General features: G+C 45.7%; 2 protein-coding genes and 1 long non-coding RNA gene across 11 annotated transcripts in view; 1 reads left to right on the top strand and 2 right to left on the bottom strand.

Moving 5' to 3' along the window:
* Window positions 1–15,706, bottom strand: LOC105100463 (serpin B8). Of its 9 annotated transcripts, none has more exons than XM_064480421.1 (8): window positions 15,543–15,706; window positions 13,312–13,480; window positions 9,244–9,421; window positions 7,893–8,030; window positions 6,066–6,183; window positions 4,236–4,378; window positions 2,722–2,874; window positions 1–1,151 (listed from the first exon to the last, which is right to left on the bottom strand). In XM_064480421.1, exons 2-8 carry the CDS (start codon window positions 13,395–13,397, stop codon window positions 747–749), a joined length of 1,221 nt encoding a protein of 406 aa, XP_064336491.1. In that variant the 5' UTR covers window positions 13,398–13,480; window positions 15,543–15,706; the 3' UTR covers window positions 1–746. The 9 variants fall into 9 exon arrangements, with proteins under 9 accessions (XP_064336491.1, XP_064336492.1, XP_031297639.1 ...); XM_064480422.1 differs by lacking the exon at window positions 13,312–13,480 and adding an exon at window positions 11,806–12,085; XM_031441779.2 differs by lacking the exons at window positions 13,312–13,480; window positions 15,543–15,706 and adding exons at window positions 11,806–12,085; window positions 14,281–14,397.
* LOC135319533 (uncharacterized) overlaps window positions 14,353–24,392 on the top strand; it is a 24,901-nt gene continuing 14,861 nt past the window's right edge. Inside the window, exons 1-3 of the long non-coding RNA XR_010378200.1 lie at window positions 14,353–14,487; window positions 16,298–16,485; window positions 21,767–21,872. This is a non-coding gene — a long non-coding RNA (uncharacterized LOC135319533). The remainder of the gene's footprint in view (window positions 14,488–16,297; window positions 16,486–21,766; window positions 21,873–24,392) is intronic.
* SERPINB10 (serpin family B member 10) overlaps window positions 18,014–24,392 on the bottom strand; it is a 14,626-nt gene continuing 8,247 nt past the window's right edge. Inside the window, exons 5-8 of the mRNA XM_010993465.3 lie at window positions 24,066–24,183; window positions 21,751–21,893; window positions 20,775–20,930; window positions 18,014–19,209 (exon numbers count right to left, since the gene is read on the bottom strand). Of these exons, the coding sequence (XP_010991767.1) occupies window positions 18,805–19,209; window positions 20,775–20,930; window positions 21,751–21,893; window positions 24,066–24,183 (822 nt within the window). The 3' untranslated portion in view covers window positions 18,014–18,804. The remainder of the gene's footprint in view (window positions 19,210–20,774; window positions 20,931–21,750; window positions 21,894–24,065; window positions 24,184–24,392) is intronic.

Genomic DNA, 24,392 nt, shown 5'->3' with positions numbered 1-24,392 from the left:
TAAAATCAATAAAACCAAACCTGATTCTTTAAGAAAGATCAATAAAATTGGTAAGCCTCTAGCCAGACTGGTCAGGAAAAGGAGAAGACACATCACCATTACCAGAAATAAAAGAGATACATCATTACAGATTTTATAGATATTAAAAGAAAAATAAGGAAATGTTAACAGTTCTGTTATGCTGCTAACATTGATGACCAGACAAGATGGAGAAATTTCTTGAAAGAAACAAACTACCAAAGCTCACTCAAAAAAAAAAAAAGAAAAAAAAGGATAATTTGGATAGCCTTGTGTCTGTTAAAGAAAATTAGAGTTGTAATTTAAAACCTTTCCACAATGGAAATGCCAATCTCAGATGGCTTCACTGATGAATTCCATCAAACATTAAAGGAAGAAATAACTGTCTTTTTAGGACGGAAGTGCACACAGAGGTCTGGTTTGTGAAGCCCCGACATGTTCCTAAAGATGCCCCAAAAAGCGGGCACAGACCGTGAGTGGAGCTGGCGGTCCTCCTGTAGGAGGTGCGGGCAGGGTCCCCGAAAGGCAGGAAGCAGCTCCCCACCTTTGTACAAGTGAAGCCCGGTTAGTCCCAAGGGCTGTGCAATACTGAGCAAAGACACGCACAGACGTCCCAGTGCGCCCCCTTTATTTTGGCATTCAAACCACCACACCACGGCGGTCACCGGGAACGTGAACGAAGGCGGAAGGGCGGGCAGAGGTGAAGCACGCACAGCCACCGCAACTCTTCATGGAGAGGAGAACCTGCCGCAGAACAGAATGCTGTCGGTGTCGTGGTGCCGGATGAAGAAGAGGAAAGGGTGGTCTGCACAAAACCTTGGTTCCATTCTGATGCTCCGGGCGTTCCTGACCACGGCGGTGGCAGCGGCTGCCTCCGTGCCCTCCTCGTTGACCTCTACAAAGCACTTGTGGGCCACCTTGGACACGGGCACGTTCTTCTTAGCTGACATTCCGGAAAAGTCTGCCTTGGTTTCCTCAAAAGCATCAGTCATTCCTAAACTTCGAAGCAAAGACTCCAAGTTGTAACTCTCCTCCAGCTTTAATCTGGGAAGAAAAACTTGAACTTTATCCTTAGTCATCTTTTCTGGATTTGTCCAGGCTCTGAACTTCTCATATGTGAGTGCTTTTTCCACCTGAAAGAATGAACAGTTCAATCTTAGAAGCTATATGACAACAGCCTGGTACCCACCCACTCATTAACTCCTCCCACATGACACGCAGCTAGATGCTGAGTTCTGGTTCAAGATAATCTACGGGACACCTCCTCTTGAAAGCACACCAAGATTTTCCCTGAAATTCTTACCTTTCCCCATTTTATGGATACACAAGTAAAACAGCTAGAAAACATCTGAGCTAAAGGTAGGGTTTTATGTTTACCTATCTGCACCAAATTCACTTCAAATGTTTTTTCGTTTAGAAAAGTCTCAAAACCAATGGATTATAATCCATGCGATACACGTCACCTTGAGTTGGAGAGACTGCTTGACAAAAGGCCAAGAGAGGCTCAGAATTTTGATGGATGAAAGAGGGGGAATCAGGGATCACCTGAGCAAGGAGGGAGATGTGGCTTTGGGGAGGGGAGAGCAGAAATGGGGACTTCAACAGGACTGTTGCTTCTGGCATCCTTGTTTGCCCTCTGCCTGCCCTGGGGTGACCTCCAGGACCCCTCACTCCTTCTGTTTATCCACAGAGAAGAAACGAAGGAGGAAGCGGGGTCTTCTGCTTGCATCTCCCCTTTCCATATACCACGTGGAGTCCAGGTGAGGGCTCCTCTCCTCTGACAGCTGTTAGGGCGTCAGCTCTGGTCCCAGACTCGCTTCATTTCCTTCTCAAGTCACCACAAGACAGATTCCCATCCTTGACTTATGCCAACAGCTTTCTGATTCCCTAGATAAAGCAGGGCCATCAGGCAGGCCCCACCCTCACGGCGGTGTGCCCTTGTGCACTGGTGAGCCGGCGCCTGGACCTCCAGCAAGACTCAGCTGTTAAACCCTTGGTCACCTGAACTCAGCCATGGTGGGGCATTCACACCACAGGACTCGGCAAACATAAATGAGTGCGCCCCCCACAGCTCAGAGAGCCAGATAACCAGTGCGCCCCCACCCTACAGACGTGCTTGCCCCTCTCCTGAACCCGCGTTCTCCGTTGTGGGAAAGTGTCCTCCTCCCCCCGTCTAAGATCAGCGCCTCGCCTGTACTTCAGACTCTCGCTGCTCCAGGTGGGCCTATGACCCGCAGCACCTGCGCCAGCTGGAATCTTGCTAGAAATGCAGACTCTCAGGCCATCCCCACCCCCGTCAGAATCTGCGTTTTAACAAGGTCCCGTGAGATTAATATGCACATGAACGTTTGTGGCCACCTCCCAGATCGACCCCTGTCCTTTCCTGCACTTTTGTTCGGTAATTACTGGGCTCTCAACTAGCCCCTCCCTTGAAGATAAATAATAACACTCTTCCTTATATTTTTGGAACTCTCTCCTCTAAGCTTCATCAAAAATGTGTCTTTACCAGTAATTCCACTCCTAGATACGTACTCAACAGAAATGCGGACGCATAGTCACCAAAAAGCACGCACTGGTGTCCATTTAGCACTCCTTATGATAACCCTGAATTGGAAGTTCCTCACATGCTCTCTGGTGGATGGACTTAAAAGAATGGGCTCAGGCTGGATCCACAGAGACTCAGACTCAACGCCAAGGGCTTACCACGGCGAGGTCAGTGCCGTCGTCGGGCAGCAGGATGACCATGCTCAGCTCCTCCCCCACGTAGGGCAGCTCCAGGACCTGCGTGTGCACCTCCTCTACGTACCCCATGGTAAATTTCGCCTGCTTAAACATCATCTGGACCGTCTTCTTCTCCTAATAAGGAGATGAAATTAAAATGAGGTGACTGGCAAGTGAGCACCGTGTGTCTGACTTGCAGAACCCCTGGGTACATATAAGAGAAGGGCCGTGTCTGTGCATTTATGCTGACAGATGTGAAACCTTCATTATTACACGTCAGTGTTGAGTATGACATTCTGCTGTCCCAGCAGATCAAGCATTACCAGGTGGGAGAGAATAAACTGATGAATAGAGGGAGACACAAAACTCTATTATTTTTGGAAGAAATGGTGTTTTTTTTTTCTCTTTTGAGAAGATGCATAGAGAAGCAGTCCCAGGGACATTTTACTAAAAAAATATGTTTTCGAGTTAAGAGGAAAATTAACGAATATTCAGGCCTTTGGGCGGAAAGACCAGGTCAGAAAAGGTGGATAGGCCAGAGGGAGTAATACTTCTATTCTGAAAAGTTGCTCCGCTGTGTAATTGGCTTTATGGCTTTGGTTTTCCTGGAACGGTGAGTCGACAAGATGTCTGGAGTCCATCATTCTTAAAGTTTGCTTCAAATATATTCTAGACTTCTAAATTTTTGTGCAATATGCTATTATCAAGTGGATGGAGGTCAAATTCCAAGGTAATACCTATTGACCCCAGCCATTATAATGTTTAAAAGTGAATGGAGAAAAGTGTTTTTGAAGTTAGGTGTGTAAGTCTACAGCTCAAATACACAGCATCATGACTATAGTTAATAATACAGTATCGAATCCTGAAAATTTGCTGGAAGAGTAGATTTCAGGTGCTGCCATCACCAAAAAAAAGGTAACACTTGAGGAAAAGATATGTTAACTAGCATTAATTAATTAGATACATGAATCACTTCACTCCATACATGTAAGCAAATCATCATCATTTACACCTTCAGTGTGTACGATTTTTATTTTTTAAAAAGATCCAAAAATAAATAAAAACAAAGCTGGCTTGAACACCTGCTAACACTTTTTTTCTTGTTTGGAATCATAAAGCCATGTATTCGAAGACAAAAAACAGTCATAGTTGTCACTGACTTTGCAAGAAAGTGTCTAAATGCAGGCAGTGATCATATCATAGAAATTTAATTCCAAGGCTTAGAAGGAATTTTCTTTCAATCCAGATAACGTGACCAAAGAGAGAAGATCGATTTGACCAAGAATGCAAAAACAAAACCATCAAGATAACAATTATTTTAGTCTTTCTCTTTCCCACTCCAATAAAAGATATGTAGGGGGCATGAAATTCATTTAGGAGTAAATCAAGAATCAAGTCGATGTGAAATACGTTACTTATTTTTTCCATTCATTCACAATCTTTCCCAATGTATTACTTTAAGAAAGTCGCAGCATATCTGCAAAATAGCAACCTACCTGGTTGGCTTTAAAGAGCATCCCCCTTGTGAACTTCCTGTCAAACTGCTCATTCCACTTTCCTTTGAAATAGACTGCATTCACGAGGACCAGCTTGGTCAGTGGATCGACCGTCCCAGCACCTAGTATCTCTGAAATCTTCCCTGTAAAGAGTATGAGAGAAAGTTATTGCTATTGGGGGTGGGGGGAGGATAAACATTCTTTTACAAAAGTCCTCTCGACATAGAACGCGAAGGCTTGGTTGAGAGCCAGGCTGGACTCCTGTCTTCCTGGCCACCTGAGGAATCAGGGTGATGGTGTTCCGTGCTGTGCACACACACAGTGAAGTGTTTGTCCTTAAACCACACTCTTGAAGCAGGCAGGTCAACTATCGTTTTGCCCTCAATTCATAGATATAAGAATTTCAGGTTCAGAGTATGTGCCTGACTGCTTTGCCAAGGTCACAGAGGTGGCAGGTGGCTGCACTGAGAAAATGACCCAAGAGTCTTGATTCTGACTGTAAGCTTCTCGACTTGGCACCATCATTTCTCAGCCCCGCACTTCTGGCATTTGAGGCCAAGTAATTCTTCATTATGGGGACTGTCCTGTGCACTGTAGGGTGTTCAGACAGTAGCACGTCCCCAACTGTGACAACCAAAATTGTCTTCAGCCACTGCCTGACGGCTCCTGGAGGCTGATTCTGGTTGAGAGTCGTTGCTCTGTGCCAACCTTGAGGTCTCACTGAGGCCAGGAGAGGCTTCCGAAAGATGGGGATACAGACCTGGAAGTGGGAGAAAGCAGCTTCCTGAAGAGAGGGAGTGGGGCAGCAGAACTGGGGGGCTGCCGTGGAGGGGCCCCCATTGAGTTGTCCCATGAGAGCGGGGACAGGGGATCCCCGACGTCCCCTCCAGCTCCAGAATCTCCCATTCTGGGAAAGCACGTGGGTGGTCAGCCCTACAGAGGGAAGGGTGCGAGCCACCGCCGTGGAGGGGAAGTGAGTGGTCAGGAGGGAGGCGAGGAGCCTGGCTGACGGCGCTGCTGGGTCACCTGGAGAGCGGAGACCCCTGCACATGTGGCCTGACGTATGAAGACGAGGATGTGAGAGGCCCTTCCCTTTGATGGGCGTTAGTGTACTCATCGGCTTCCAGTGTGTTCATTGACATTGTCGCTGCCCGACACACAGAACTGAACGCTGGAATATCAGGTGGGCACGTGAAGAAGCCTCCCCACCCGCTGGAAGTCTCTAAATGACGTGTTGGGTATTTACGGTTCTGAAAGTCATGTCCTTTTTCTCTGCTCTCTAGTCAAGGACCGGCAGAAATATTTCTCGTGCGTCTGGATGGGGGAACCCTGCACGCTTCACGCCAGCCGCACCTCCAGAATCTGCAGCAAATTCAGAAGCGGTGACACTCTGGGAAGGCAAGCTGAGCCCCAGCCACGCTGAGAGGGAAGGAGGGACTGCGGGCGGCTAGAGCTCCCGGTGCCCCCGGGAGATGACAGGAGGTGCTCCCCTGCTCGGCTGTGACCTGAACTCAGTGTCACTCTGCCCTCCACAATGGAAGAAGTGAAACAGCACCAAAGAGGAAGCAGTTTCCAAGGATTTTCCAGCACAGTCCAGGAGAGAGGGCATCTGAGAGACAAAAACTAGGTGTATTGTGTTTTTTTTAGAAATCACCACTTCATAGCCCAGGAAAAATATCAGAGTCACACTGCTGGCCTGGAAGCCCAGCAAACACACAGAAACAGTCACTGGCTACAGGGTCACAGGGCAACACCGTGGAGGCCACCTCCCAGCCGGTCCCAGCTCTGTCTCCTTCATTACGCGAAGTCTGCAGAGACGAGATCTCTCACCTTCCGTCTCTGCTGTCACCCAGTTGTTGATGTGTCTCCTGCATCCCTCGGTGTCTTGAGAAAACGACAGCTCCTCCAGGTCCGCCTGGTAGAACTTCTGGCAGGAGTCCTTAAAAGCCTACAGAGGCAAAATACCGTGTTTGGCCATATTCTATTTGGCAGTGTTTTCTAAAACTGTGAAAACATTCTTTTCTCTTAACATATTTCTAGCACAAATGTTTGCACAGGTCACCCTGCACTTTAAGACATTTATGCAATTAACCAAAATACATTGACTGCTGACTTTGCGCCCGGCACTGTGTGAGGCGCTGGACACCAGGGTAAAGATGTGACATTGGACTTGAGGTGGCTCACAATCTGCTGAGGGAGAAACATACAGACACAGAGAGTTTCATGATGTTTGGAGAATATGGATGATGGCAGCCCTGCACAAAACAACCCGTGAACGTCCCTGTCGAACACTTCAGCTCCATATAGACTTTGTGTTTGATTTTCTGTCTCCCCTACCAGGCAGTTTAACTCTCTTTTACTCGTTTCTGTATCACCGGCACCAATCACAGTGTCTGAAACGTATCTGAGGAATGATCGAGAGACTCCATGGTTGAACTAGATGATCAAGAAATCTTACAGGTGTTCGGGGTGGGGGGTGGAGATTAGGGAAAACAGTGGCAAAAGATGATCCTTGAAATGTAAGTTGGGGTTCAATCAGGAAGGTCCTCATATGCAATACATTAAAACCCACAGATAACTCACCTCAGGAAAACTCGTTTTCTGATATAATGTGCCTGGCAATTGAGTCCCATCCTCCGCCCATCTCTTGTTCTCAAATATTTTAGCTTCTACAGAAGAAAGAAGATGTAGAGAGAAGACCCCAGCAACCAAGAAGAGTAGAGCCTGGTTCCCGGGATCTTCAGTGTTCCCCAAATTACAGTATTCAGGGAGCAGGCTGATAGGCAAAAATGAACATCTGATTAACCAGGAGATCTGTGGAATCACAAGTGCTTATCCTAGAAGTTCTAGCCAGCTGAAGGATCCAGAATCAACTCCAATGACATTTAAGCCCAGAGCAGGCAACCTGCATGGGGTAGCACCCAACAGCAGCCAGGACAGGGCTGTATTTGAGTCTTACAGAATAATCCTTGGAATCTGCCAACCCATAAAATGGCCACGCCTGCCCTGATCATTTCATTAATCTCTAGGTAGCATCACTTTGCATATTGTATGGCATAATTTTTAGGACTCACATATTGAATAATGACAGGCTTTTTTTTTTTTTTACTGGACTAGGGAACTTTGAAATTATATGCTGCAGTCAAGAGGAACAACTCAGAATCAAAACCACATTTCAATTGACAGATTTTAACTTTAGAAAGACTGTACTGTCAGTAGTGTGGAAGGACCAGGCTGGACTTGGAGAGCTCAGTTAGGCAACAATTAAAACAGATGTGAGTCTGGACCCAGGCAGTGGCAGTGGTGATTCAGAAGAGAGGACAAATTTAAGAGACCTTGAGAGGCCAGCTCCACAGGAACAGCCCAACACTTAGAGGCAAGCCTGGGGAGAATGAGGTCACTGAGGTGGGGATCAAGAGGAAGAGGCAGGTCCCGGATGCAGGCGGATGGACAAATGGAGATTGACATCCGCAGGACGTATCCAAAACAATCACTTTTTAAAAAGACATAATTCAGAAGCATTCATAAAATTCAAAATTATCATCCCAGAAGTGTAATTCTAAGCACGTTTTTAAGGCAGTAGAGCTACACTTTATATCTCTGCTCATCTGTGGTTTTTATTTGCAATTTCATCATCAGCAGGTGAGCACTGCTTACCGGCAGGAAATCACACGTCTTTTCCCCAAAGAGTCTGTTGGCAGTTTTAAGCAAGCACTGGGCGCCAGATTTGTTAACTTCAGTGAGAAGTGACTGGAAGCCTTGGTGAACGTCTCCACCGTAGTTCAAACAAAGTGCCTGGTAAGAGGAGACAAGAACGCGGCCTTTTAACATTGGCATTTTACTCCCGGAAGAAATTGCAAACAAATTTCTGCGCCGAATATCACAGAGGATCCTATCGTAAAAGGAGTTGGGCTTAACCGTCTGGTACAGGACTTCACTTCGGCACTGTGGGCTTTTGGGGCCGAGAAACTTTGTTGCGGGGCTGTCGGGCGCATCATAGGATATTTAGTTGCACTTCTGGCCTCTGCCCACTAGATGTCAGTAGCACCTCTCGGTTATGACAACCTACACTGTCCAGGCTTCGTCCAAATTGCCCTGGGAGGCAAAACCGCCCCCAGGTGGAAAGCACTGCTCCAGGAAGGCAGCGAGCGGCAACTCAGGAGGGAGACAGGACAGGACAAAAGTAGCTGGAATGACCCGCGGGATACAATAAGGAGCAGAAATAAACAGAAAAATATTTCATGTGCAACTCCACAGTTCTCCAGTCCAAGGCCGCCCTCCTCCGGTGACCGGGGAGAAGCAATCGCGGTGGATTCAACAGTGGCCGCGGTCTCGCTCCCGGGGAGCATCCGTGCGCCTGATGTTAGTGGCAATTTTCTGGGACACTATCACCAGAATGTCAATGAAACTAAGCCACTAAGAGAGGAAGGATGACTCCCCTGAAGTGTTATCCAACTTCTTCATCCGTAGCTAAGGCCACGCATAACCCACTTCGGATCAATCAGGTTATACACATCCTCTAAATAACCCAGAAGATACAATTCCCCGTGTGTGTGGCATTCCTCTTCCGCTATGCGTAATCATCTGCTACAAACAATCCATTTAACAAAAAGTTCGTTTACACAGCTGCATTTCAGTTTGCAATGTAATGTTAGCAAAAGTTTAAAATATAACACAGTTGAAATTCTTGGCCTTTCTGTGGAACAAAATTATACTGAATTATATAGTTCACCTTACTTATCAAAGATGCAATTTTGCTATAACGTAGTGATGTTTTATGTACAGAAAATAACATAACGACTCGATAAATTCCCCCATAAACACTAAGGGGAGATTCTGTCTTACACAATTCACCTTTTTACCCCTGCCTGCCCTGCCTGCTTTCTCCCAGTCACTTTGCTGCCCCCTCCCACCTACCAACCTCCCCGGCTTTCATCAGCTGGAGGGAGGTACGGAAGGACCAGAAGGAAGCACACCCTTGGTCCTCCTTTGGGACGGGCACGCATACCTGGGACATTTGGGCCGCAGTGTTTCCTTTGGCCCCCATGAAGACCATGGCCAGGGCGGAGGAGAGGCTCAGGGGAGAGAAGAACACATTTCGTGAGTTGTCCTCTTCAGCCAGCATTTTCAGTAAGTTGATGGCAAAAGTGCCATTTGCTTCACAGAGATCCTCCATCGGTGAAGGTCTGTATCAAAAGCACAACACAGGAGCACGTGAGCCAGGCCTCCGTTCGTCACCTGCTCATGAGCACCCCTGTCTGTGGACACTGCGTGGGGTCAGCAGAATAACTGCATCTCGAAGACATCTATGTCGAATCCCCCAAACCTGTGACCACATCCTCTTACATGACAATAGGGACTTCGCAGATGTGATTGGATTAAGGATCTTGAGATGGAGCGTCTCCTGGATCCTCCAGATGGGCTCAGTGTAATCATAGGGTCCTTATAAGAGGAAGGCAGGAGGGCCAGAGCCAGAGAAGGAGATGTGATGATGGAAGCAAAAGTCAGAATGATGTGGGGCCCCGGGCCAAGGAATGCAGGCAGCCTCCAGGAGCTGCAACAGGGGGAAAATGTAGCTCTGCCAACCACTCATGTACTCCTGACCTCCAGGACTGTAAGATACATTTTGTTTGTTTTCAGGCACTAAATTTGTAGTAAGGTGCTGCAGCATCAACAGGAAACTAATACACCAGTTTATTCACAAAGTAGCCAATCCCAGCGCTCATGACTGGTACCACTCTTAGCAACAGGATGGCTGCAGGGGCTCAAAGACCCTCTGAGACCTGCAGACTCCCTCCCTTAGGGTAAGGATGGCCAGCAAGGTGCCAGGCGCTGTTCTCAACTGCACCCGTACCATCTCATTTAATCCCAAGAACATGCACAGTCAGTGCAGTTCCTACCCCAGAGACCAGGAGACCCAGGGAAGTTCTTCCAGAGCTCCTGACAGTCATCGAGGAAGCCACGATCAGAATCCGTGGTTTTATTCCTGAGCCTGAAGTCTTCATTGTTACACAAAGTCCCCCTATTCGGGGTAGTTCCCCTCAGTTTAACGTCTCTAGTATAATTTAGAAGCAATGTTCTATGCATTAGAAATAACTTTCTGTAAATAAAAATGACATTTCTGTCTTTATGTCACATGAAAAACAGCTGGATGGCTTTCAAAAGATTTGGAGCATTTGTTGGGGATGGTCTGCCCAAAAAACTGGACTCCTGGGAAGACACAATTTCCTTTGAATCGGGAGGACTCTGCAAAGTATACTTCCATCAGAGCTGCGGAAACTGAGCTGGGAGCTGGGAATGGAGCCCATGGGCAGCGAGAAAAAATATGAAGCCCAAACCTCAAGTCATCTGGTAGACACTCTGAGTCAGCGGCACTGTTTCGGCTCCAGCCTGACAGAGCCAGGCTTGACCTCCCCCTAAGATTCTTTCTTCCCTTGGGTCCTGACTTCCCTTTCCTTAGAGCATTACTTTAGACAACTTGTCACTGCAAATTCTTGTTCTGCTCCTTTGAGCGACAACTTGTCACTGCAAATTCTTGTTCTGCTCCTTTGAGCGGTAAACATTTTGGAAAGTCTCTCTTCTGTTTTACAACCCAGAGCAGTCTTTCTCAAGTCCTTAGAGGCCATCCCTTTAAAATGTAATTATCAGGGAAGACAGCCCCATGGAGGCAGGGGCAAATCCTCAGCAGGCACTTTGCTCCAAATTGTCAAAAGTCATTGCAGCTTATGAATTATTAGAATTTTTAGAAAAAATCTTACAAGTCCTGCATTAATTGCTTATTCTTATTAAACTGTCTAGAAATCTAGGTTATTCCTTACGAAGCTATTTGAGTTCATCATCTTAGTTTCCCTGAGTCTCTTTGCTGTTAACAGTTGAAGACATTTTGGAAAATAAAAGGACAAATTATCACTCATAATCCCATGACCCTCTAAGCTATTTTATCTATTATGTTAGCCTTTTTTTAAAACTTGTATGTATATTTGTAACTCAAAAATTGTAAAGCTACACAAGAAAAATACATTTCAGTTTGGAACATTAGCAAGTAAGCAAAACCGAAAGTATTGGAAACTTCAGCTAGAGATAAGGGTCATCTTGCCTGTGTTCATTTTTATAAAGATGGGCCACCCCGGGATCTTTCTTCTTCTGATTCCCCAGGGGACTAGGAGAGCCACCTGCAGCAGGCTGGAAAGTGGATTTCATTACGCTTTGGAGGGTCAGGAGGGGAAGGTGGGGCTCGTGGGGACAGCTGTTCCAACCAGAGCCTCCCCACTGCTGAACCGTTCTGTTGAAGCTACCTTCTAAAAGATTTTCCCAAGAGGAGATGTCTCTGGTTAAAAAGGAAAAAACAAAGTGTGGTGGGAAAAAAAAAAAACAGTGTGACATTCACAAGTTAAATGTAGTACAAGAGCCCAATCCAGGGCAGCTTCTTTAAAGTTTGAAAAAAAAAAAAAAAAACAGTATTAAAACATCAGTCAAGACCAGACCCCAGGGCATAGTTTGCGCAGTTGCGCTCTGCACTCCACAGGTCACTGATCTGAGGACACAATGTTAAGTTCGTTCCTGTCCTCACCTCGGGAAGCCTTTCCAGAGCCTTCAGCTGCACGGCTTGGACCTGAAGGCTGATGCCTCAGCCGCAGGCAGGTGCTGCCCCAGAGCAGGCCGTTTCCCACTCCACACTTCTTCCCCTTACATATGAGGATATTTCAGGAAATAAAACCCTAGGAGCCCTGAGGGACATTCGGACTTCACAGCACTGGGCCCCTAAGGAGAGGATTAGGTGAACAAGAGATGAAGGACAGCGACACGCTGGGATTTGATCTCACTTCAGCATAAGCGCTTTGGATGATCGACTGAAATAAAAAATGCGCAACGTGAGAGTTGTGAGTTAAGCAGCATTCAGGGTCTTACTGAGGACTAGAGGCCGGGAGACCGCCTCTCAGCTCTGAGGAGCTGTTCCAAAGAGGCAGGGGAAGAAGCCAGTACGTGTGTGATTTGGGGGAGGGAGTGTGTGCAGTCAAGCACACATCTCAGGGAAAAGTCACTGCTAGTCACGGGCATCAGTTAAGGATTTTAGGGCTTTCCTACATAGAGGAGGGTGTGAGAATCCAGGTTTGTTAAAAATTTTTCCTGAGATATCTCTAACTCTCTAAGGGGCTTGTTTTTGCAAAGCACAGAGTACCTTATCCTGTTTCTCGTCCTGAATTCCTTTCAGGGTGCACTGTGGGTCAGCGACTGCAGTGGCTACCGATCTGATCTGTTCCTTGTAGAACTGGATGCTGGGCAACATTCTTCGTTTTATGAGACCCAGGGTGAGGCAGTCATAAGCTTAGGCTGGTGAGTGCGAGCGTGTGTGTGTGTGTGTGTGTGTGTGTGTGTGTGTGAGAGAGAGAGAGAGAGAGAGAGAGCATGCGTGTGGTTGCCAAGTCTGGTCAGGCAAAGGAATGAACTGAAATACCACATCAATTTCATCTTTACATTTTAACTGCTCTTGCCGATAAATGTCTACTGCTGACTTCTTCCATCTTCCCTCTTTCTTCTTCTCATTTCCTCACCTCCTTTCCTTTCTAACATCCAGGTGCTGATCAGTAGCACAGGATTTCCTACCAGTATCTCCATCAGAGCAGTGACACACGCTCGCACACACGCACACACCTCTCAGATGTGTCCCCGCTCACACCAGCGAAAAGATTTTATTTATTTCCAGCCAATAAAATGGGTTGGCATTAAACTAGTTTTCCTTTTACAGGTGAACGAACAGGGTCAGGACAGTTAAATACTGTCATCAGGTCTCGGAAAAAAGTACCAGAGTTAGCCACAAAAGCAAGCCTTCTGCTTCCGAGTGGTCATCCTTCAGTATCCATGGGGGATGGGTTCCAGGACCCCTGAGGATACCAAATCAGAGGATGCTCAAGTCCCTTTTATAAAGTGGTGTGCTATTTGCATATAACCTACACACATCCTCTTGTACACGTCAAATCATCACTAGATTACTTATAATACCTAACACAATGCTATGTAATGCTATGTACATAGTTACCAGAGAGTGTAAATTCAAGTTTTGCTTTTTGGAACTTACTGGAATTTTTTCTCAAATATTTTCAATTTGCTATTTGTTGAATTTGTGGATGTGGCACCACTGACAGAGGGGAGGGCTGACTGCATGCAGCATCATTCTCCTGGGGGCCTTGAATGGCTGCCAGATCGCTGCTCCACTCCCCACCCGGTACGCACATACCGAAGTCCATCTGTTCAAAGAGCATTTATGTTGAACTTTCCTTCTATGATTTTGGAGAAAAAAACTAAAAATAAGTTCCATAATTCCTGACTGGGATCTCCCACCTCAGGGAAGACAGAGGCATGAACGGTTTCCAGCTGGGAGTGTACTCTGTAACGGGGTAACTGAAGAAATGCTAAGGAAGCCCCCAGTAAGCAGAATGAGTCTTCTTTAGAAGCCCAGGAGAAGGTAAGTGGTGAGTTGGTTCTAAAAGATTGGGCAGGAGTTCTGGAAGGTGGCGAGAGATGGAGGTGAGTTTTAGGGTTGTGGCTGTGGCTGTGGCTGTGGAACTGGCAGGTGCAAGGAATGTAGCAGGAAGAGCAAGGTTTGTGCAGGACCCAGGGGAATGGGAGTGTGTGGTTTCCTAGGAGAGACAGGATGCCCCTTATGACAGGTTTGCAGATTTGGACTTGAGCCATGGTCTGGAAAGCCAGGTACGGTTTTTAAACAAACGCTTTATATGAGTTATAGAAAAATATTATGGTTTACCATTTGGTGTGGAAAACAAGGGCTGGGGACCCTGCAGGTAGACCAGGGCCATAGACCAGCGACTGCCGTATACAGAGGAAACACCTGCACTAGAGAGGGAGATGAAATGCTAGGCTGGGTGACTGATCACAGGAGGGACAAGGAAAGGGAGGGTCACGGATGATGCTGACATTCTTAGCTAATTCGCACTTAGGGTGGGCCGTGAACCACAGGAAGTTTATAGGAGGAGCCAGCTTGGACTGGGGAAGATACCACATTCCGCGGGAGGTGTGTGGAACGTACCATGCCCAGGGATCCTGTAACAGGCACAGCCAAGAGAGGTTTGTAAACAGATGAGTAGAAGTTCTAGAGCCAGAGACCGGGAGCCATCCTGAGAATCCTGACTGCACGAGCTTCTAGATGAATGGGTGGAATTACTCAGAATGTACACGGTGGAGGCATTAGAGAAAAAATATCCACCTCCTTCTAAGGAGTTTTCCATTTTTGCAGGTAGTAAGAGGAGAAAGACAAAGAGACTGAGACCCAGCAATCAGAGATGTCCTGGGAGAACTGTGCAGGGCCCAGGGAAGAGGGGAGGTCTGGGGAGGGGGACAGGAAGGCAGCGGCCCAGGCTGGATCCCGGCAGGAGGCAGCTGGGGCCTGCAAGCCCTCAGCAGACCAGTGGGAGCCGAGTGGGAGCCGAGCCGGGGTTATCTGGGAAGTGTGGGATCTCTTAGATTAAATTAACTACTGTGGCTGTGTTGGAGGGGGAGGCGGGTGAGGAAGGTTTTTTGGGGGGGGTGGTTTTGGGTTTGGGATTTTTTTGTTTTTTCCCACGCTGAGGGAAAGCAGCCAATGAAGAAGAGATGAAAGATGTGAAAGAAAGAAAAAAGGAAAAGAATGGAAAGAAAAAAGGGAGGGAGGGAGGGAAACGAGGAGGAGCAGAGAGAAGAGGAGGAGGAGGAACGGTCAGAGAAGGGAAGGGAGGAGAAGGAAAGGTGTAACCAAAGAGCTGGATCGCAGGGGGGACCGGCCTTTGAGCTGGAGGTGACGCTGACGCAGCGCGTCCCGGATCTCGCCCAGGGCTCCGTAAGGGTCCAGGCTGGGCTGCCGTCGGCGCCACCGCCTCCCGGCCGCAGCCCGCGCCCCTCCCACTCCCGCCCGCGGAACTGCGGCTCCGGGCACTGCAGGCCCCGCCCTGGCAGCCAGCGAGTCGCCGCGCCGCGGCGTCGGGGGGCGCGGTGCCACGCCCACCGCCGGGACCCGCCTCTGACCCGGGCGGGGCCGCGCTCCGCGCTGCCGCGCTCGGGGCTCCAATTCCCCGCCTTGGAGACTCGCTTTAGAGCCCCAGACAGAGCGGGCTGGGGGTCCAGGGTGCGGCAGGGGCCAGGGCGACCCTAGCTCCGCAGCTCTCCCGCCCGGGTACCCTCGTCCCCTCCTCCTGTTCCTCGCTCTGCGCCTGCCTCTTGCCCTCCTCCCTCCCGCGCTGCGCCCGAGCTCTGGGCTAGAGCCGGCCGCCGCGGGAACCTGAGGGCTCGAGCGCCCCCCCCCCCCAGCCCTGGTACCTGGGAGATTCCTGCCGCGGCGGCTGCTGCTGCTGCTGCTAGTCCTGCTTGGTGGATGCTTCACGTCCGCTTTGATTTCGGGCAAGGCTTCCGGCGTTGACTCAGCACCCCGAGATTGCACGGATCTGTGCTCGGGTCTGTGCAATCTCTGACTCCGCATCCCCAGGCTGGGCCCCGGACAGAGGCGGAGCCTCGTGCGCATCCTCCTGCCCCGGCCTGAGAGCAGATGGCTTGGCGGGGAAGGCTAGTGTAGGTCCCCTGAGGGAGTTTGGGAAGACTCCGCCCGAACAGATGTTCTCAAAATGATCACTGTACACTCTTTCAAAAGCAGGTGATTTCCCATGCATAGATCAGATGTACCTAAAGGCAATCAACTGTGGTTTTTTTGTTTCTGTTTTTGTTTTTTACTTGCTAGAAGTTTACTACTAATAGCCACTTAACACAGAAAAGGTCAGCACATTTGGAACACTAGCCTTTTAAAAAAATATGAAAATGGGGGGGGCATAGCTCAAGTAGAGTGCATGCTTAGCATATATGAGGTTCTGGGTTCAATCCCTAGTACCTCCTCTAAGAATAAATAAGTAAATAGACCTAATTACCTGCCCCCCCCCCAAAACATGAAAGTAATTAACTTCTTTTTTAAAGTAATTTGGTATGAAATAATAAGCAAGCCTCGGTGTTTTTCAAAAGATATTAATGGTCGCTACACCGCTTGTTACAAAATATTATAAAAGGTCTCCTTTTTAATGTTCTAGGTTGCTGTTTTTAATCACAGTGATAACCACCTGGTAGCACACATCCCTCGAAATATGTTTCCTAAAGCAGACATGTGAGGATGCAACTCTCAAACCTACGAATGCAACTCTCAAAACCCACTGTTACGAAACAGTGGGCTCATTACCTGTGCAGAGGTTCAGTGAACCAAGTTGAAGTTCAAACCCAAGTAAGTAACCCTCACCCAGAAGTCTGTGCTGTTCTGCTCCTAGAGGGGAACTGGGAATGGTAATGGGGAATCAGAGAGAGATGCAGACTCTCAGGTCTAAATCACAGAACAATTTTGATGAGTGTCCTTGCCATCTCAGGTTTATACTGAAACCCTACTTTTCAGAGGGTTCTTATTCTGGGAAAGCTTACAGGAACCTCAGCCCTGACACGTCCTTAACTGAACATGAGTAGGACAAAGAACATCCAGGGATGAGTTCTCCTGATCTCTGGCAGATAGTGGCAAAGGGAAGATCTTGTCTGAAACACATGTGCCTTCCTCTGTACCCCCAATTATGGAGGAGTGGCCAGTGGTCCCTTTCTCTGAACCTACCATATCTCTTACCCCTTCTCTTTCAAGGAAAGAAGCAGACCTCTTCCTTCTCTAGGACATGGTTCCATGAATTGCCTCCTCTCCTGTGTCTTTAATCTCTTCTCCTTCTTTGGGGTCTTCTTATCTCATAAATATACTTAATCTCCCCCATATGAACAAACAGGCAAAAAGCCCCCCAACCGCCTTACTTCCATATCCTGTAATTGTCACCCTGCTTGTTCATCTTTCCACTCACAGTCAAGTTTCTTAATAGTTTTGTTTTCCCTGAGAACAAGGGAGGTGAACAGACCATGATTGTTATCTACTGTTCTAAGATCATTGATCCTTCTAAAGACAGGCTATATGCTATATGCATTTGCAGTGAGAGGAAAACACTGTATCATCGGCAAATACAAATCATTCTTTGCACTAACTTCCAGTTTGAGTCCATTTCCTCCACGAGTTTATAAGTTCCATGACTCCAAAAGACCAGGGGACCAGGGTCTGTTTCTGCTGAGAAATGTAGTCTCCCTGCCCTGAATTTCAACTGATACAGCATAGATGCTCATTAAACATTTTTAAATGAATGTCCGTTGAATCTTACTGATTTAAAGTTTCTAGTATCATCCTTTTTCCTCTTTCATTTGTTTGAAAAACGTTGTGTTTAATATAATCTGATTGTCAGCCTCTGATACAGAGTTATGCTGGTCTTTCTTTATCTTGACTTGGTTTTTATGCCCCCAGTTCACTTACCTACTTTCCTTTTGAGCCTGCAATGATACCTTGCATTTAAGGACTTTTAATTTAGTAGAACACAGACACGAGGGATTTCTTTCATTGTTTTTTAATGGCAGATGTTACGAAACAAAATGTTTCATAAAGGTATTATTGAATGTCATCTGTATTACAGTTTCCTATCTTTAGAACTAAAGCATAGGATCACTTTTTTTTTAATTCTATGATACCAAACTGAGATTTGATATAGAAAACACATTTTCTTGTACTAATTTATACACCATTCATGTCAGATCCATTTGAGGTAGCTTTCTCTTTAGTAGACGAAAATGGAAAAAGCAACCTAGAATGATGCAATCCATCTCTAAAATTAGAATAACATCTGAGACTACCAGTAAGCCTTGTGCATGCTCATTTTTAACAGAAATTAGAAAAACAGCCAATTTTATGGAGATACAGCATTACTAAGAATATCTTCTTATAACTAACAGTACATATTTATACAAATTAGAAATTTACTCTTCTAGTTCGTAAGATTTCTAAAACCAAGGACGTTAGTGTGACAACTTTTACACATAATAATTATTTTGAATAAAATTTTGATTTGGGAATAATTTTAAATTCACAGAAAAGTTTCAAAGTTAATACAGGGCATTCCCATACGCTTTTAACAGTTTCCCCTGATGCAAACATCTAGCAGTACCATGGTAAATTTTTTAAAACTCCAGATTTCATTTGGATTTCACTAGTTTTTCCATTTACGTCAACATAAGTATTTTTTAAATAGTTAGCAGGAAAAGGGGGTTTAATTTTACAGTGATCATTTATGAAGCATCGTAATAGTATTCTTGAGAAAATTCTTATTTACCAATGTTCACCTTTATAAATTTTTTTCTTTACTGAATGATGCATGTGAAATATAAGCAACAGTGAAAATACAGTGAGCAGGTAGTTCAAGAATTGTTAAGACATTCAATTGAATAACTGAATTTCTGAAATGTAAATAAAGGCCACCCTAAGATAAACTGTTAAAAAAAATAAAATTTGCCATTCTCTCTGGCTATATAGGACGATAGGATCACGAGAATACATTATTTCAAGGTATTTTTGCTAATATTTATATGTGAAGAAGAGGCAGGCGACAAACTCGTTTTCATTGTAATTGGGTTTTTCCATCCTGTGTGTATTTTTCACACTGTCGGATGCTCCCATTTGATGAGAGAGATGCAGGGTTTAAGGGGAGCAGAATCTCCCGTAGAATAGAATGCTATTAGTTTTGTTGTGCCTGATGAAGAAGAGGAATGGGTGGTCTGCGTTGAATTCCATGGAGGGGAGTTTCATTCGAAAGCTCACCTCACTGCCGGTACCAGCTGCAGCCTCCGTACCTTGTTCGTTTATTTCCACAAAAGACTTGTGGAAAACATTGGATAGAAATAGGTTTCTCTCCGTAGACATTCCTGAGAAATCAGCTTTGCTCTGGCTGAAGGCATCGCTCATCCCCATGCTGCTCAGGGTCGACTTGAGATCGTAAGTCTCTTCCAGCTTAAACTTGGGGAGATGCAGCTCCACATCATACAACTCCATCATGTCTGCGCTGGTCCACTCGCTCAGCTTCTCATAGGTGATGGCCTTTTCCAGCTGCAGTTTGGAGCCAAGGGGAGAAAGCATCAGAAATGTCAAAGTGGGGTGTGAAATACTGGGTGAGTGAGACTTTTAGGTGTTACACAAATGAGTTAGAACCACTCCCATTACCGAAGGTAACAAAGTACACACATTTGGAAATTCTTTGTTTATGATGAGCTCCTTCACACTGTTGCCCTGTAGTTTTGCAGATAAATAGTTCTCAGGATATAGGAGAATTAGACCTTGATTCAAAATGGAAATCCTCTGATAATATGCAAGACATCAACTGCACATCGATGAGGTAATGTGTACATCACTGTGAACATGCATTTAGATGTTGTGTACGCAAAAACATCTACTTTAGGACACGCTGTATGCCAGGGCACAAAAAAACATTAATTTTATTAACATAGGAGACAATTCTTTGAAAACGAAATCTAAGAAAAAATAACATGTCTGCACTCTATAATCACAATATGAAATTAGTGACTGTAAACAATGAAAAAACAGAAAGCAAAGCAAAGAAAAACCCTCAAATCTTATTAAGAGTAATGACTTTTTTAGTAGTGGTTTTGAGGATACTTTTTCTCCTTTTTATATTTTAACTTTTTAAAACAATAAATATACATATACATACACATATGCATATGTATGTGTGAAAAAACAATGTTTAATTTTTTTTAATAACATATCTGTTTCAAAGTACAGGATTTGGCTACTTGGGCAGTTTTCTAGATCCAAGTATTGCTATCAATGAGATATTTGTAAATGATGTACATTAATAATGTGACAGTATCTTTGGGTCAGGAACCTGAACTGTTAAAAAGAAAGTCTTATAAGGATGTAACTCTAATGGTTTAGTACCCACACTTGGTCTTATTTTTACCATCCTCTCCAGCCTCACAAATTTTATGACTCCATTTGGAAATCCTTTCTACGCACTAATAGGACAATGGAAACTTACAAAAGAACCTGGCACCCGTAAAAAATCAGACACTGTGCAAAGAAAGACAGACCACTAATTGCATGGGAAACTAGTGTTCAATTTAGACATGCGAATTGCTCAGAAATGTGGTCTCACCAAAGTTATGCCAGGCTTAAGAGAAATTTGACTGATGAACAACTTAAATAATACTTGAAGGTGTACTGATACAGACTGTATTTCCTGAAGAGTAGAAAATGTATACCGAAGGCTAGATTAATGCAAATGAATAAAAAAATCAATGTCCAATTAGGTAGGTCCTACCAGAGGAAATGCGAAGGCCTACACCAACTGAAAGCTCACCTATGATCAATCCGCATGGCTTTGTGACTGACAGCAAATAGCTCGGTCTGCTGTTTACGTGGCTGTTTTTGTGGTTACCGGATGCTAAAAGTATCTGTCAATTGCTTAACCCTTCTGAGGAATTACAGAGTTTTGCAACTCTTAAATGATCCTGTGGAAATGCAGTGCCTGGGGCTCAAGGTGTGTTGGGTGCTTCCTGTGCCGAAATTAAAGAACTGGGAGCTCATGTCTTCATGTTTCCCGGGAAGGGTGAACACTGGAACGGTCCTCACGTCAGACAGACAGATGCGTTTACCTGGTCCAGCCCGCTGATGTCTTCTGGCAGCAGTATGAGCAGGCTGAGGTCCCGGCTCTCATAATAGAGCTGAAGGCCCGTGGCTTGTGGCTTTTCTATGTGAAAAATTTCAAGTTTTTCTTTCATCGCCATCATTTGCACTGGTTTGCTTGTAGTCTGTAGGAAATAAGGAGCATTTTAGCAAACGTTGGCCCATCCGTTCCTCCCCTCGGAATCTGGACTGAGACCGAGCAGACCGGACTCTGGAATGGGTGGGTGGTCATGTTCTGCCACTGAGGACTGGGAGGCGGAGAAAGTTAGCCTTCAGTCTGAGAGGAGAGTGATGGGAGAAAGAGCTGAAAAGATAGGAAGTGAATCCCGAAAACATTCGAATCCTCATTTCCAGGCAAGACCAAACCCCAGCTGCATCCCAGCCCTTAGACCCATCCCTCACCCTTCATTCATCTCCCTTGTTGCTGAAGTGAGTTCCTATGACAAAAACAGGTGTGTGATGTCCTCGCACAGAGAGAAACCTTAACGAAAGATACAAGATTTTAACATTTCTCTTTCTTTTACTTATGGAAAGGTGAGAGTTTGGCAGAAGATAGTACTAGGTTAATAGAACAAGAACAGAACTAGAAAGCGGGGAGTTTGCGGTTCTGGGTCTGGGAGCCTTCTAGCTTCAGCGTGCTGCTAGTCACCTCGCCACACTGCATTTCTGACCTGGGGAGTAAGTGCAGTAACGACCCTAGCTACCCTGCCACGGTTGCAGCAAGGACTGAGGAATGTAAAATGTGAATAGTCCATTCTCAGAGGGAAAAAAATGAAAGGGGAATTTCCAGGTGAGATGGAACTGGGGCTTTTAATTCAGCCACCCCTGCCCTAGTAAGAGCCAGAGTTTACAGGAACATGTAGTCAGAAAGAGGAGTGAATTTCAAATAGAATTCCCTTCACAATGCCAGGTAGAAATTCATACTGGTTACTAACAGGTTCTTACCTTGTTTATTCTGAAGGGCCTTTCGGTGGTATTTTGGATCAAAAATTGATGTTCCCAGATTCCTTTAAAGTAAAGGGCGTTCACCAGAACCATCCTGGTTGCAGAATTCACAGCATCGTCAGGTAGGAGATTCAGGATTTTTCCTATAAGAACAAAAGGACAGATTTCAAATGACACAATTGTAGCCTGGTGAAGCACCACATTAGAAAGATGGTGATTATGAAATATTATTAAATGGTAACTTCTTGTATCCGCCAATGATCCAAACTAGGAAGTTGGTATTGATAGAATACTGTAAGAAGATCCTAAATTTCGTATGTTGTTGCAATAAAGACCCCTTTTTCTGGACCAGAAATCAATCCAAGAGCCCAAGTTGCATTTAGTTGTCATTTCCTCTTAGTTACCTTTACTCTGAGACAGCTCCTCATTCATTCTTTTTCTCTCATGACTTTTGAAAAAAAACTTGTAGAATGTCCCTCCATTCTTGGTTCGAATTTGTCTGATGCTTCCTCAAGATTACACTGAGGTTATGCTTTTTTGTGACAATATTACTGTTGTGGGTTCAATTGTGTCCTCCAGAAATAGATGTTCAGCCCTGACCCCCAGAACCTGTGAATGCCCTGTGATCATATTTGGAAATAGCATCTTTGCAGATGAAATCAGTCAAAAGGAAGTCGTCCTGGATTAGGGTAGGCTCTAATTCAGTGACGGGTGTCCTTACAAGAGGAGGGAAATCTGAACAGAGACACACAGAGAGGAGGCAGGTATGTGAAAACACAGAGGCACAGGAGAGACAAAGAAGAAAGTTGTGTCAGCACAGGCAGAGACTGGAGAGGTGTGTTTAGAAGCCAAGGATGGCCAGCAACCACCAGCAGCTGGGAGAGAGGCGCAGAGCAGTTCCTTCCCTGGAGCTCGCTGGCGCTTTCAGAGGGAGCAGGGCCCTGCAAACACCTCAGTTTCAGACATGCAGCCTCCAGAACTATGAGAGGATGTATTTCCGTTGTTTTAAACCACCCAGTTTGTGGTCTTTTGTTATGGCGGCCCTCAGAATCTAATGCAACCACAGAAGTAACTTGGTGTCCTTCTCAATTAATTGTATCAGGAAGTATAGGATATCCATATGTCCCATTCCTGGTGACATTAGCTTTGATGACTTGATGTCTCCAGGTTTCTCCACTGTCAAATTACTTTTTTTTCCCTTCATAATTAATAAGTATCTGGTGGGGAGATACTTTGAGACTATATAAAGTCTTGTTTCTCATCAGTCTTTTGCCCGCTTAGTTTAGCATCCATTGATAATCTTGCCTGAAACAGTGATTTCTGTGGTGTTTGCCAAATGGTGATTTTCCATTTCCATCATTCCCTCTACGTTTATTAATTTGAATTCTACCGTGAGGAAGAGCTTTTCCTTCCCCTCCACTTACTGGGGTATTCAATTATTGATTTATGTCAGAATAGACTCATGGATATTTGTTTCACTTTATGGGTTATAACTCATTACTGTCATTATTTATTTTGTTGCTCAAATGGTCCCAGGTTTGGTGATTGCAAACTGGAACAATGAGGGTACTCAGTAAATGCTGACTTATCTGTAATTCTCAAACCAGACTTACTTTTGGATGAATCCAAATCAGGCATAAGTTAAGTATGATGGTCACTCTTGCCTCACCATGGTTTCTGAGTCACTAATTCAGTGAAAAAGGAACTGAGAATTTAGGGCTGCCAACATCTACAATTCATTTCAATAAACATCAACATTCTGAGCAACTACCATGAGCAGGACTGTTCTGCGTTAGTGATTCAAAGCTGAAGGTCTATAAGGTAGTGTTATTGCAGTCGGGGTCCTTGAGTCTAGTGAGGGAGGCAGGGGCTCCCACAGTGAATTTCAGTGGCAGTGTGGTAAGTGTCAAGGTACAGGTTCCCACAGAGTGCTGTGGGGCCAAGAGGAAGGCTCTGAGCCCAGCCCGGGAGCCAGCAGCTTCCTGGAGGACATTATGCCTGAGTGAAGCCCTGAGGAGTTATCCAGTGGCAGTGAAATGGCTGGGCGGGGCAGGGCAGAGAAAAGTGTTTCCGACAGAGGGAATGCATGCGCAAAGTCCTGGGGTCAGGAGGCAGCACAGGGAGTTCCAGGGACTCAGTGCCACTTGGAATTCCTGAAGTGTCAGTATTAATCAGAGAATGACAAGCGTTGAAGTGGAGAGGCAGGCAAGTCTCCACGGTCATGCTGGGCATGCACTTACACGTAACACAAATCCAAAATAATAAAACGATATGGGGTAGGAAGCACACTGGGGAGCCCCGTGGAGAGAGCTTACCTTCCGTCTGGCTTTCAACCCAAGAGTTGATCTCCTTCCTGATTTGGTCAGGAGCTTCCATAAAGTTCACTGACTGTGGCTCTGCACCAAAGTAGGTTTTCATGTCTTCTAAATATTTCTTGAAGATACAAGTAAAATCTCTTTATGTAGAATGTTCCCCAAACTGAGAAATCAAGTCTTTTTCATTCTATCAAAAAGAACCAGCTAGATGGACAGTTGCAAACCTATTGTTCTCTGAAGTCTTCTCACTCCCTCCAGCTTTGGTTAAAAACTAAACACAGCCTCTGTAAACTCAGCTGAGCACTGCCCAGCCATGCAGAGCTCCAG

This window comes from Camelus dromedarius, chromosome 28, assembly GCF_036321535.1.
Source record: "Camelus dromedarius isolate mCamDro1 chromosome 28, mCamDro1.pat, whole genome shotgun sequence".
In the NCBI taxonomy this organism is placed as follows: domain Eukaryota; kingdom Metazoa; phylum Chordata; class Mammalia; order Artiodactyla; family Camelidae; genus Camelus; species Camelus dromedarius.
This window is presented reverse-complemented; position numbering and strand designations above follow the sequence as displayed.